This window comes from Scomber japonicus, chromosome 10, assembly GCF_027409825.1.
Source record: "Scomber japonicus isolate fScoJap1 chromosome 10, fScoJap1.pri, whole genome shotgun sequence".
Taxonomy (NCBI): domain Eukaryota; kingdom Metazoa; phylum Chordata; class Actinopteri; order Scombriformes; family Scombridae; genus Scomber; species Scomber japonicus.
In genome coordinates, this window is record NC_070587.1 from 24,656,468 (window position 1) to 24,671,861 (window position 15,394).

The 15,394-nt window shown below is 38.9% G+C and overlaps 1 protein-coding gene across 1 annotated transcript in view; it reads right to left on the reverse strand.

Annotated features, from left to right (window-relative positions):
• Positions 1-256: 256 nt before the first annotated feature.
• cdk14 (cyclin-dependent kinase 14) overlaps positions 257-15,394 on the reverse strand; it is a 157,027-nt gene continuing 141,889 nt past the window's right edge. The window contains exons 12-14 of the mRNA XM_053326790.1: positions 12,042-12,090; positions 6,497-6,636; positions 257-372 (exon numbers count right to left, since the gene is read on the reverse strand). Coding sequence (XP_053182765.1) covers positions 257-372; positions 6,497-6,636; positions 12,042-12,090 — 305 coding nt within the window. The remainder of the gene's footprint in view (positions 373-6,496; positions 6,637-12,041; positions 12,091-15,394) is intronic.

Below are 15,394 nucleotides of genomic sequence, written 5' to 3' on the forward strand. Positions count from 1 at the left end.
TTCAAAAGAAGAGAGAGAAAAGAGCACAGGTTTTTTTGTGAGGCCTGCAGTAACCATGCTATTCACTGCTGCAGTCAACCTGTTTTTCTTATAAAGATCATTAAAGTTTCACCTCATGTTTGCTTCTGTACGTGTGTTTCATTTCGGTGCATGCTGCTTGCTACTGCTGCCGCACTGTGTTTGTGTATCTGCTGCTTGCATAGTAATGAGCTGCGTACCTGTCAGGCAGTCGTACGCAGAGGATGCTTGCCTCAGGTCAGTGTTTGCTGCCAGAGGACGCCTTCCCATGACTGTTCCTTCGTGCACACACCTGTATGCTGTCCCCGCTCTCTGTCTGCAGCTTGACGTTTGGTACGGTGAAGATAGAAGACACTGCAGGGGGGGAAGGAGGAGGAGACGCAAGCAGATTAGAACTATGTAAACTGACAGAAAGAAGAACATTTCACAGTGAGGTGTTAAAGATAGATGCGGTTATTAAAAAGTGAATATTTTAATATGTATTTGCTGCAAGACTATTGGGGTGTTTTCACAAGTAGATGCATCACTGAATGTTGCAGTGGCATTTTAATAGCACTATAATAATAACAGACACTAACAAGAATTTTACTACAGGCCATGGTTTGTACAACCAGACTTGAGACAATGTCCAGAAGTCAGTCAATCCATCAATCAATCAAACTTTATGTCTATAGCAGCTTTTATAAAGGTTAATGTAGTTCAAAGTGCTTCACAGTTGATTGATAATAAGACATAACAAGTGACAATATAAAAAGAGGAATAAAAATGATGACAAAATGAAAAAAAAGAACAAGTTACAAGGAGTCAAAAATTGAGACCAATGCATGCGAAAGAAAATAAGGATGATAAAAATGTTTGGAAAATTTAAATTAAGTAAAATAAATAAGAGGGGAAAAAAGTAAATAAAAATAAGAGAATAAGAGAAAAAGTTTATTAAAAGGTAGAGTAAAAAATAGTTTAAAATAGTTCAAAAAGACAAAACAAAAGTAAGATTATATAAAAGCGATGACATTTAATAAAAGGTAGACTAAAAATAAAGAAAAAAATAAAGACAAAAGAATAAAATTGATAAGAAGATAAAACACATAGAATGATAAAATAATGTAAAAATAAAGAAAACATTTTTAAAACATCAAAACAAATAGAATAAAAACTATTCTTAATCTAAAGCCAGGTTGAACAGGAAGGTTTTGAGTTTACTTTGAAAAATTTCAACACTTCCAGCTGTTCTCAGATTTTCAGTTATGTTCAACAGAAATGTAACCTTTCTGTGTGAACTCTTTTAAAAAAGAAGGCACATCAGCACCTGTTGAATCCAATATAAGCCAGGTATTGGACATCCCATAAGGTGCAGCGCTTCCATCTTCCATCTGTTGTCTTTGCAAATATAAATGCTGTATTCAAATATTATAATTGAAGTAATTCTCGTCTTGATATGACATCACATCTGCTCGACCAATCCACATCCATGAAAGAACCTGGAACTTCTATTTGGTATCAGTATTAGTTTACAGGAGCTAAATCCACTGAAGTGTGAGGAGAACATTGGAAACTAAAGCAGAACATGTGACAGTAGCTGTATGTTAAGTTCATCTATTTGAATTTACTGCAGTGGAAATGGCTTCACAATCACTTTAACTCCAGCCAAGCTCTCTGCTCTGTTGAGGTCTCTCCATTCTACTCTGGTTACCACTAATCTGTTGCTATAAACCTGGAACTTTTAAACATCCTCCTTCCTGCTGGTATCACATCACATGTCATGAAAATACTATTATTCAACCACAGAGGAATATTCTGGAAAATCAAGCTGCCTTTGATTGAAACTATGACTCTTTATTAACTTCAACTGCTAACAGCCACTGTCAATAACTTTGCTGATGACATGATAGTAATTTACTCTACATTAAATACTTTAGTAGCTTTATTGTCATTATATTGAGGGTCGGAAAACAATTTAACCAAATTTAGAGAGCTGCAAAGTGTGAGTAGTTATTCCAGAAGAGAAGATTCCATTCATATTTTGAATGATGTGATGTCATATTGAGACCAAATGTGCAGAGGTTTGGGTGTGTTGGTGCTGTAAAATATAACCACTGTGAAACAATGAGAAAATAAAGTTTTATTGATCTGATTCACCGGTTTTCTCACCACCACCACCACCACCATCACCACTCCCTCGCTCTCTTCATTCTATCTGTAGCTCATTCCACCACAACTGCTCTCTCTCTCTTTTTCTCTCATCTTTTTGAAATGAGTCAGAAAGCCAAGAGACTATCCGGCTATACTTATAACACGATGTTTCTCGAAAAAGTCGACAGTTGGAGCGCCTTTAAAGGGTTAAAATAAAGAAATATAAATAAATGAAGTCATCGGTCAGACTCCACTATCCATTAGAGTTAGAACCATTTTTAAAACTATATATTTATAGTTATTATTATAGTAATGGTTCTTGGTGTGGGCATGAAAAGTGCACCTAACTACATCAGTACAAATGATGTGCAACTGTGTTAGAAAGTATCTGATTCTTTGATTTAGTTAAAGGAAAAAAACAGTAGTAAGGAGATAAACTACAACTCCCAAGGTGCATTTCAGCAAGAAACATCAAAGCTTTAAAATTCTGTTATGTGCACGGCTAATGACAAGTGAAAGACAACATTTTTACAAACTGTGTCGCCTTATTTTTTTTATTATTATCTAAAACGATGAAGCAGTTTGAATTTGCTCCAACTGCTGTAAAGCCCTGACTGGCTTCTTCTCCATAAAAACACTGCTTGTGACTCATAGGAGGATTTCTCAGGGACAAAGTCGGCATAATTCAAATCCATATCTGTAATATATACATTAACAGGGGAGGATATCAGTCAAATTTTAATATGGAAATTCAAGAAACGTCTTCCAGAGCCAGCAACTCCTCAAACTGAGAGAATCTATTAGTTCACAAATGTTTTGGGGGAACAATGTGGATAAAAAGCTGTTTATTTAGTAAACCACTAATTCCTAGTGGGGAATATAAATTCAGATGCTCGCTGCTTTCTGAGAAGATCACATGCTCTTCTTTCTAACTTGGAAAGGCAGGGGATTTTTTTTTTCCTCCAACAGAGGATAACTTCTCTGTCTAAACACATTCTTTTGTTTCACTTCCACATACATGTAAATCTAGCAGAGTCCAGAGAGACACAGTATTCTTTTTTTATTTTCTTCCATGGCCTTTGCGCTCTCTCTCTTTCTCTCTTTCTCTCTCTCTCTCTCTCTCTCTCTTTCTCTCTCCTTGCCAGACACCCACACACTTTCACTGAAATCAAATTAAAAATGTCATGATCCAATCCACGCAGAAAGAGCAAACCTCAGGAGCTCCATTGTCTCCAATAATTCTGTCATTGTTCCCCGTAATCTGTCTGGGTATTGTCTGGATAAATCCATAACACACATGACAATAGTGTGCACAGCTGGCCATAGAAAACATACTGTTCATCCCTACGGGGAGAACATGGGACTTTTACTTGAAAGGTCCATCGATGTCTCAACCATATGTGATATGTTATTGTTGGTCAGTGTGTCGTCCATTTGGATTGTTTCTATATGGTGTATTAAATATATAGAGCGCACACACACACACACACACACACACACACATATATATATATATAGTGTAGTATCAGCAGTAGTGTGTTCTGCTGGACCAACATGATTACTATGCAGCAGTTGTAGCCAAAAACTCACAACTAGAGTAATTAGCCAGTTCTTTATCTAGCATTCATTTCTCATTTGCATAATTTTGACACATCCTTCCCCCACAAAAGTGCATGCAGCATATCTCCACACACACACACACACACACACACACACACACACACACACACACACACACACACATATGCACACACACGCACACACAGGAAACTAGGTGTTTATCCACTCCTGTCCTAATTTTATGAAACTTTTAATTCACTCTCATTCTTCCCTCGGTGAGGCTCTGCTGCGTGTCACATGTGCACACCGAAAAAAGAGAGACTCGCAGAGAAGAAGAGAGAGATGAAGGCAGAGTTGAGTGGAAGAGAGAGTGAGACAGAGAGAGACACAGAGAGAGAGAGAGAGAGCGAGCATGACGAAAATCAAAATGAGCCATCTCTCCCCTCTCTCTCTCTCTCTTTCTCTCTCCTCTCTCTCTCTTAGTGACCGTGGCTCTCTGATTCTTTTCAGACATGACAACCTGCTGGGTGCTGATAACAGGATTAATAATGCTGAAAAATCCTAATCGGGGGGAATTAAAAATGGAATTCTCCCATTAAAATTACCACCATGTCAGTGGCAGCTCACTCAGGTCTGCTGAGCGGGCTTTTCACACCGCTAATGAATAACAGCTTAAGGGATTGGTGATGTATGTATGTGTAGCTTGTCAAATGATATGGATGTGCAGTCATCTCTGACATACTGTCATGCAATAACCCAGTTCGGTAGGATTAATTGAAATATTTTGCCTAACTGTGAAGCGCTTGGCTAAAGCTGTGACTCTTACACTCAGAATCCTCATGGGAAATCAACAGTATTATTAAAAAATCTGCTTCTGAAATGAAGATGTGTTGAGAGCTAAGATGCTGTGTGTTTCTAAAGGTGCTGTGTTTTTTGGAGCTGGGGCTCTTATTTAAAGAGTGCTTCAGTGTGCTGTTGCTCTGGGCAGACAAGTCAGGAAGATAGAAAATCAAACTGAGCATGTTGTGGCGGCCAGCAGAAGTCCGGCTGGGCTTATACTGTCCCAACGGCATGCACATAATAAGACAGGCTTTCTCTGCGTGAACAAAAACAACCCCAGGTTGCTGCTCGCCTCCTTTACACACACACACACACACACACACACACATACAGCAAGAGAGAGAGAGAGAGAGAGAGAGGAGGAGAAGGATACTGTATGATCCAGAGGAGCTGAGGGAGCTCAAAAAAAAAAGAAAAAGAGAAAAAGAAACAGAAAAACACAAAGCAAGAGGAAGAGAGAGAGAGAGAGAGAGAGAGAGAGAGAGAGAGAGACAAAGACAGAAGCAGAGAAACAGAGAGAGGCCAAGTTTCTGACTGTCAACCAAAGTGCTGTATGTGGATTTAAGGAAGAAAAACAGACCTTTCTGCACCTTTATAGATTGGATTTAATACGTGGTAGGATTATCAAAGACTTCTTCAAATAACTGGGTTTGTTTTTGCTGACTTGCAACATTTAATCACCGAGTGTATTCTTACTATGACATAAAAAGCTGCAACCTGACACACAAAATATACAATTTTGTGCTTTTCTATGCTAATAATACACTGTTCTGTACTACTATGCTATGACATACTATTATATCATCTATTATATACTATGCTATATTGAAATATACAACACAACCCCATACTATACTAGACAGTGTTATTCATATCTGATGATCAATTATATTATACTATATTGTGCTATACTACACAGTGCTATTCTGTACTATAATCAACTATACTATGCTATGGTATAGTGTTTCATTCTGTGTAACTATGCAATACTATATCGTCCTATACTACAAATGATTATTATGTCCTAATATATAATATACAATGTGCTATGATTTTCACCCTCGGCTGCACAGATGAAACAAATGGGAAGAAAATCAACTGACTGTTACAGCATTCTGTGCAGCAATGAACCCCCCCACATGACTGGTGGGTCATGAGGTATTAACTCTATCACTATTTTGTCTACCTTTCTTTTTTGCTGTGGTATCGAAAAAGATATTGAGTATTGTTTTCTTTCTGTGTCTTATCAAAGATTAAAATTAAGGTATTATAACAACCTTATTCTGTACTAATATATACACAACTATGTACTTAACGACATTATGCTCATTCCGTTTTATTCTTTTACTAATACATTCTGCACCTATATATACCATATATATATATATACCTATATATATACCATGCTATACTAAGTGAAGGAAGTACTCAGATGCAATACAGCACTGTAAGTACCAATACAGCAATGTTAAAACTGAGATGATTAATGGGAAAGGAAAGAAGAAAAAACAAAGTTCTGATACACAAATCTGTTTTCAGTTTTTGAACTTTTTCTCTAATCTTTGATTTTTTGTGAGATATTGGAATCTATCTAAATATTTGAAATGTGAGCCCGACTACACATTGCTTTTTGTAAGACGTCAAAAGACAAAAAGGTTTCATCTTTAACAATGTGTTGTTTTTTAAAAACTTGTTATATTATCCATTGTGTCAAATCTTCATCTGAAAAGAATCAGAATAGAATTAAAAGGAAATACTCAAGTAAAGTACAAGTACCTCAACATTGTACAGTACTTGAGTAATTGTACTTAGTTATTTTCCACCACTGTGCTATACTATAATATACTACTTTATACAACATAGCAATGCTGACTGTCTGACACTTCTCCAAGCTGTCAGCTGAGGCAGGTGGTGGAGTCACAGTAAGCAGTAAAGTTTGGTTACGTACTGTCCTGCAGCTCCCAGAGCCGTGGAGGAAGGTTGCTGAAGTATTCATGGTTCAGCGCTGCCTGAGCTGACAGCCGGCTCTTTGGGAAGCACTGGAGGAACCTGGAGGCCAACTCCTCAGCGTGGTCCACGTAGCCCAACCTGACACACGGAGACACAAAGAACACACATAGAAATATTAATGACCACAAGGGAAATCGACCTATTATAACACTGTTTCATCTAAATCAAATATAGAAAAAGCTCTCTTCTCATTCATCCCACTGAAAAAAGAAACTCATTTTTTCTGCAATTCACAGAGCTGCTGACAACAAAAAAACAAGCTTTTTAATTATGCTGAAGGTATGCTGACTCGAGAGGAAAAACACTTTTCAGACACGCAAATATGCCAACGAGCACACACACCCTCACACCTTCCTCCTCTGAGCTTGCCTCGTTCATGGCGACTGGGTCACCGTGAGAAACAAAGAGTGTTCAACAAAACAGGAGCTGAGACAGAAGCCAACTGTATGTGAAACACTTTTGTGTGTGTGCATCTGAGTACGTGCATATTTGGAGTCATTGAACTCCTGAACCAGCTGTACGTAGCAGCGCTGAGGGGGAAAAAGAAGATTGAAAATAAACGAACGGCAACAAATCCAGTCAGTAATTAGGCATCCACTGCATTAAATAAACATGATGTTATTCGCTCAGCTCGCTGTCCTGCCGCTCGCGCTGCTCAGAGTGCTTCTCATGTTCTGCAGGCTTCTCATGGTTGGTTCCCAAGTCAAGCACTCTGACAGCCACTCCCATGGCTCTCGATGGGGATCTCAACCCGACTTATCAGCGGAGAGACAGAGGGAGGGTAAATCTCTGTTCAACTCATCAACGCCACTCTGCAAAGAGGCAGAGATAAAGTTAATGAAGTCCATCAGGGCCTCTTCTCGCCTTTTTCTCATCCAGCTCGATTCTGTGCAACTCTGCTACAAAGTTTTAAGACAAACTAGTCTGTGGGTGAAACTATACTGACTAGATCACTGGATCAATTACTGTACTGTACTGAGGGTTTTTAAGGTCAATGCTGATACCTTATCTTTAGATTGAAGCAGTATTCGATGTCTTCAAAGCTTTTTCGGGAAGGGTTCTACCTCTGTTGGCACAATATTGCAGGGAGAGGTTGCTGTTTGAATCTTGACAGCTTCGATATCTAGAAATCCTGCAGTGTGAGGTAAGCAAACACTCACAGACCCAGGCTGTGATGTTTTAGAACAAAGAGCCACAAGAAAGGGAAAAAAAAAAAGGTTTGAATACCGGTGAGTCCAGCTCTCTGGACAAACTGTTCGCTCACTGTTGTTCACTTTTAGAATTCAACCTTAATAGAAAGCTTCAGTCAGTCTTTCATTTCTTCCACTGACACCATTATTATGATATTACTTCAAGAACATCCTCAAAGTCAGTACAATACTGTATTCAATCTCGGGAGTATTTGTTAAGTTCTATCTTTGTTGGGGTGAAAATAACTTCCCCTAGGAGATCCAATGAAACCACGTATTTCCTCTGCAGCTGCTGGTGTGTCTGTAAGCTTGACTCAGACTTTTGTTTTCTTGTATTTTCTATGCAGGCGTAGAAACAAACATGTAGATATGTGTACTGTAGGTGTGAAATGGCCAGGATATGAGCATGTTGGCTTTTGTAAAGTAGATGCACATTCCTTCCTGCTACTGCTGTCAGCTACGCAAAGTGAATAAGAGCACATCTGCTGTAGGATCGATATTATCTCCTAAAACTATCCAACAGCTCCAGGTGATGACACATTCAGAACAGAGGGAGGCATTCCTTCTTCAGCGGTGCGTGGCGAGAGTCTTTTTCACGGTGTTCCATCAGGAAACTTTAGCACAGGTCTGGGAGAAGCAAGGAAGAGACCACCAGCTGGTAGTCTGCCGTCACTGCAGCAGAAAGTGATGGACTGACCTCTTTGTTGGAGCAAAGCAGCAACCACGAACTGTTTTGGAGGAAAGACTGTAGCGCTCTCACTATGTCTGACTCAACTGATGAAGCAGCAGTGTACAAAGAGGTGTACAGAGAATACATTGGCAAACAGGTCTTAACATGAAACTGTTCTTGTTGTTAGTGTTGGACAGATATGGATTATAAAAACCAAACAAACCATATGACACCTCTTCTACTTAGTGGGTTTAGCTACCTAAACTTGTCAAAGGCACTGTCTTATGATGACTTTTCCAATAAATCGGTTCATCATTTCTAGATTTGCCACGGTTGACTGTCTTGGCACAACAGTACCAGCTTCGTAAGAACAGAACCACCAAGCCTGGAAACATGCAGCATGTAGAAATCCTTTGTCCTCGGTTGCAACACTCACTCCAAACTGTTTTGGGAAGCAACTTCAGCACAGGATCTGTTTGTTGGGATCTTCATGGCTTGGTCTTCCATGGCCAAGCAATCACACACAAGACTGAGATGACTGTGTGCGATGCCAGGTGTCATCACTGATGAACTGACTATGTGATTAATTGATTAGTTCCACTGAGGAAAAATATCAATGCTACAGCATGTAATGCTATTTTAGACAAGAGTGTGCTTCCAACTTTGCGGCAACAGTTTGTGTTTTCTTGTTTCAACATGACAATGACCCCATCGCACAAACCCAAGTCCAGAAATAAATGCTTTTCCAGTTTGGTGTGGGAGAACTTGACTGGCCTGTACAGAGCCCTGAACTCAACCCCATCCAGCACATTTTGGAGTGAAGTATGTTTTATATTCTTATCTCTTTTATGTTTGCACTTGCACTATGTGGAAATATCTGTATTTTGAAAGGTGCTTTGTAAATAAAGATTCTTCTTCTTCAGGATGAACTGGAACACTGACTGTGAGCCAGGCCTTATCATCCAACATCAGTGTTGGACCACTACTGCTCTTCAAATCCCTGCAAGTTTCAAAATCTTACAGAAGAGTATTAATTTTACCGTCACCTCTGTACTGGAGCAGTCAATATTTTATGCATATGGTCAATATCTATATCTATATAATATAAATAATAGGAACAGTGTGTAAGATTAAGCAACATCTAGCAGAATGGTTCAATCTGCATTCTAACTGCTAGAATGTCACTACATTGTACACACTTGTCCTTTCTGCTCTAAAATTCATATTTACTTTATATATGATGTCTATATGATGACCTTATGATTTCACCAGAAATGTTTCTGTATTTTGCATTTCACTTCAGTACATGGCTGTAATCCTGTCCATGTCAAAGCACAAAAGAACATAAAAAACCATAAACCCTGACTGATTTACAGCACATCAATCATTCACATTTATACAGCTGGAGGCAGAAAAACACTGTGGAGAAAAAAATGGCTGACTGAGAGCAGAAACAAGGGAGCACGATGGGGTGAGCCAACTCTCAGGGCAGAAACAAAGTGAGTGTATATGTTCATATCAAATTCATCGTTCCCTGGCCTACGATAAAAGCGAGCAGAGAGGAAGTGATGGTCATTAACATTCCACCTCACTTTCTTTCTTCACATTTGTGTTTCCTCCTGGACTGGAGCGAGGCCAGGAGGCTGGGAGGGGACAGACTGGGAGGGAGAATCCCCCCTTCAACTCACTTTATTCTGCTTTTCATTTGTCATCAAACACTCAACAGTCATTCTTTTACTTTGCGATGTAAAATGAACAAAATAATGGTTCAAAAAGACATCACATGCAGTATATACGTGTAAGAAGCTGAGGTTTACAAAGGTCCTGGGAGCAAGTAAGGTCTGTATTACTTCATCAGGTAACTGTCCTTTGATAATCTTCCCCAACCGTAGGACAATAACTGACGAGTCTGAAGAGTCCTGCTTCATGAACTTACCCAGACTATGAATGGACTGTATACTTCTACATCTGGCTTGTTTATTTATTAAACAGCCTTTTTTATACCCTGGTATTACAAGCTGCTACACTGTGATGTAATATCAATACCTGCATGGTGCAATATCAGTTTTATTTTCCTTCATGTCTAGTATCTCCTTCCAACTGCTGTTCCAGTATTTCATTGGTTTATTGAGAGTGCTGTAAATAACTGTGGTAAATAATATAATGTCTCTCAGACCTTGCTGCTCTTTTTTAAATTTCTCACGGCAATAAAATCTCTTGAATCTCGAATTTGAGCCTATTATGATAACATTTGCTCATAATTGCCGAGATATTGGAGCTTGGCTACGAGAAACAAGAACGGCCAGGTGATCAGACAGGTTGTACACACACAAACACTCAGGTTAGGTTTGGAAGAGTAAACAACCCGCAGTCAGTTTACAACCTATTTTTTACCACCTCGCTGCCTTTTTAGATCTCAGCGATTAATTTGGTGAGTAAAAAGTAAAAAATACTTGAGTTTTTGCCCACTTGTAGATTAATCCCAGTATGATCTGATCTCAGCAAACTTGCCAACTTCCCATACTGGTTTGATTTCTTCAGGTCTGATTTATAAAGACCCATCTAGGGTCATGCTGTTCTCATAAACCCATTACCATATTTTTGTGTAAACTTCTTTCTCTATACTTAGCATCAACTAGCTAACATCAGTGATTTAATAACACAGATTGTACCACTCAGATTTAAGAAATTCCTTGGCTGGTGATCCTTTAAAATTCCTCAGTTGTATTGAAACTTTGGCAATTAGTGACGTGAAGAGAAAAGTCATGAGCCCGTCAACACACATGTTTAATGTTAGGCTAGGATAATGTAATCACAGCTGATGTATTTGATCAGAAGATTTACAAGTCAAATCTAGTACTAGGATTGTTGGAAGTATTACATCCATCTCATGAATTATGTCCACTGTAGGCTCCACTCTTTTTGACCCAGGATAAAAAAATAAAAAAACAACCTCAAATTATTGCGATGCTGATTCATACAGAAGTAGAATAAATGGATGTCTTGTTTGGCATGTTATGGTCAGTAATTTGTAGTAATTTTTTTTACATGGCAGATTACAGGCAGGCAGATTCTGCCAGGATTAAGAGCACAGATGAACTGTATAATTATTATAAATCACAGGAGGAACCAAGGTTTGAACAGCGCCATATGACGAGGGCTTCAGTCGGTGGGGTTGGATCAGGTGATTAGACAGCTGGGCTTTTTTTTTTTTTTTTTACTTTTTCATAAATCACTTAGCCTAGATCTGCTTTCATATTCCCTGTGGAAAAGAGAAAAAGTCCTCTCTTGCCCTCTGTGGTCTCCCCTCCAGATGTACGCCTGGGGCGAGCGGTAGCATGTATCTGGGGAGAAGCCCAGACTGTGGCACAGTGCCCTTTTTCTAACCGTATGTATGTGTTGTACAAGAACACAATCACACACGTGTACTCTGCAGGAAGGCTGGCAGCTACAGAGGAAGAGCATGTGAGATATAGAACGTGTGTAAAGAGTGTGTGAGCTGAACTAAGAGTGTGTATTAAAGACATGAACGAGGATAACAGTCAGCTACAACACCGTATGACATTAAGACTATACTTACACACACACACACACACACACACATATATTTAAAGTCCACTTACTTATTCCACGCTTGTCTCAGCTTCTTAGCGCTGTACACTGTAAAGCGATCTGTAATGAGGACACAACAAAAACAAACAATTAAATCATTGAACTCAGACCTGCCATCTGCTTCATGTGCATTTATCTCATCGCATTAAAGTTACTCGCATGCTGCAACTGTTCTAAATTACCTTCAAACGCAACTCCTAAATGCAGCAGCGAATGGAGCTAAAGGCCATTAAAAAAAAAACACACACACACACACACACACAAAAAAAAAACAGGTACATAACATCAAATCTGATCATATTTCATTGAGCCTCTGCTTTCTGATCTGCTCCTGGTTTCATTTCCTGTTGATGCACGCTCAGCATGTCCTCCATATTTATATGCTGTCCAGATACATGCAGCAACAGCTTTAATTTCATCAGTGGGACAATAATCCTGACGTTAACCATTCTGCTGTTGTGAGTTCATCTTTTTAATGGACAGACTATTTTCATTCACCGGTTATTTCCTATAACTTTTTTTTTTGCAGTTTTTGATTGCTGCAAAGCCTCAATTCATCAAACTCCCTGCACAACGTTTTCACATTAAAAAGCTTGCAGTGGCTCATCCTGCTTCTGCTAGGATCTTCATGTGAAAAGTCTACAGAAAGTGCTTTACTGACTGTAAAGGAGCAATGTAAAGTTCCTTTCAAAACAGCAGAATAGAAGCAATAAGAGTTTAATGGTGATTGAAAACTGCAGTTCTGCTGTAGTAGTGCTAGGTATGACATCACTCAGTTGTTGTACTGATGGAGTTAGTGCTGTTGAAATGTGCAGTTTGCTGAGTTTCACATGTAAGCTATTATAGTAGGCCTACAGATAATGTTTAACCTGGCCTTTGTTAGCAATGGCCTTGTACTGGAACAGTCTGCTGAAAGCCTTTAGATAAGCTGAGTCTGATGATGGTTTCTAAAATGTATCTAAACACTCATTTTTATTCTCTGGCTTTTAACTTAAATTTGTGCTTGAAGTTGGTTCTATTTTCATTTTGCTCTTTTTATGTTTGCATTTGCATACATATGGCTGCCTTAATTGCTATATGAATGAAATAAACTTACTATTGAAGACTATGCCATTGGATACTGGCTGTTATTAGGAAGCACTGTTAGCCTAATGACACACTAAAGGCTTTTTAATTCACTACGTATATCCTACAACCAGCAGAGCCTGATCACACAGGAAATGTCTACTTATTTATACAAAAATAAATGGAATCAATACATGTCCAACAGACTGTAGACTGTCACTCAACCACAGATGTGTTTTACATTAAATACAATATAATATAATCATGCTCAAACCCCACACATGGCTGGCAAATCTAAATGTTATAAGTAAAATACAAAATGTGTAGCTTCTACATGATTTGTACAGAAAGAAAGAAAGAACAGGTGTGATTAATAACATCAAAACAAAGTTGTTTCATTTCTGTGTCTGAGATAGTTCTGCAGAGAAAAAAGTGTGATGGATGATCTTAATGGAATGCAGACATTATTAATATAATTATTTACACCTGTGCTTTTCTTCCTCCTGAGACATACCAGAAGGTCTGCTCTGATAGAAGTCTATTATTGGCTCTGTCTACCACAATTCTTTTTTAAATATGTCTATGAGACAACCAGGCAAACCGATTCACATAACTGGAATTTTATTGCAAAGTGCTGCTTTGTATATTACTTTATATTACTGTGCCAAATTGAGGAGTGGCTCACATCAGTTCAGAGATGTTCTTGAGTAACACTGTATGAAGTATGTACTTCTGCTGCAAAGCCAGACCACATTAACTTGTCATATTTTTTAAGAGGAGTTCTGTGAGACAGTCTCCATATTTCCACAGCTATGTTTATTATGCTGTGATGGGTGTGAGGCTCTGCACCGTTCTCTTAATCTCAGCCAAAACTGCCATGTGGACGCAGTCGGGGCTGCGGCTGCCAGCCGACCAGCTACCGAGCGAGCTAGCCAGCCACCCAGCGAGCTAGTCCACCTCCCACACTGCCAGCCTAATCCTATAGCCAACCATCCAACTGTCTTTCAGCGGGCCCCCCTTCAGCCTGCCAGCTCGCCAACAGTGGGTCCAGTCAGCCGGCTTCGGTGCCAGGGCTGGACTGAACTGGCCACAAACCCCCGGGTGCCAGAGGTGAAGGCTGCCAGCCGAAACTACCCAGAAATAGACAGTGGGAGGGTGTGGAGGTAAAGAGGAAGAGGAAATGATGAGATGATAGGCAGGGCTCTTACTATTTAGATTTGAGATATTGAATAAAACGAGACACTCCATAATATGTCTGTCAGATGAGATATTTCTGTTATATTTGAACATTTATAGACACTGTAGTATTGCACTCTTTTTATAATAGATATGTTAATATGTGAATTAGGTTTTACTTTATATGTAAAACAATAAAATCCTAATCAACAATCAAAAACATGAAACTTACAGGATCACTATGATAAACTAAAGGAGTGATGAAGATGATTTCATGCACACATTCAGCTGCAACAGTAAACCTGAGCTGGAAGATGTGAGAACAAAGTGTGGGGAGAGAGAGAGTGTAAGGGAGGAAGTATCTGTGGAACCTTTTCATAACCATAAAAACTTGGAAAAAAAGTGGCGCCTCCACTCTTGAGGTCAAGCCACACTTTCAAACCTGAAATCACGAAGTAATGCGAGCGCAGGGGTGAAGAACGACGGAAAGAAATATGCGTTTAGAGATAGATGTCTCAAAATGTGATGAATCATAACCGGAGGAGCAATACAGTCACTGTGTTTTGGAAAAGTGTGAAGATAACAGTCAGCTCAGAGGTCAGAGCTGTTGTGGAAAACGTCTCCACAGTCACCAGGAGGATTTCCAGACTGATGCAACACTGCCATCTGCTGCTCACTGCTGCCTCTGCAGTGCCTGGTACCTCATCATCAAGCTGGACAAAATTGCTCTCCATTTACACTGACATTGAACTAAACATTCTTTCTCTTTTATACTAATTGCAGCTCTATTAGATGTAAATAAAAGGTTAAAATATAGTTTGTCACATGTGATATAAGGTGTGGCAAAAGGAAAACATATGCATTTATTTTAAATATTGCAATGTGTGTTGTACACATGATTCACAAAAATCGGACACCTATAAATGATTTTTATTAATTTGATTAACTGTCCATGAAACTGGTGTTAAAAGAAATGTGATGCAGAATTTAAGAATAATATTTTATTAAACCTTAAACATCATTTAAAGAACTACAGCAGCTGACCTATACTGTGTAGTAATTTGGTTTTGTTTTTATAATCCCATTGAATCTGGATATAACTAAACAATGTAATCATCATATC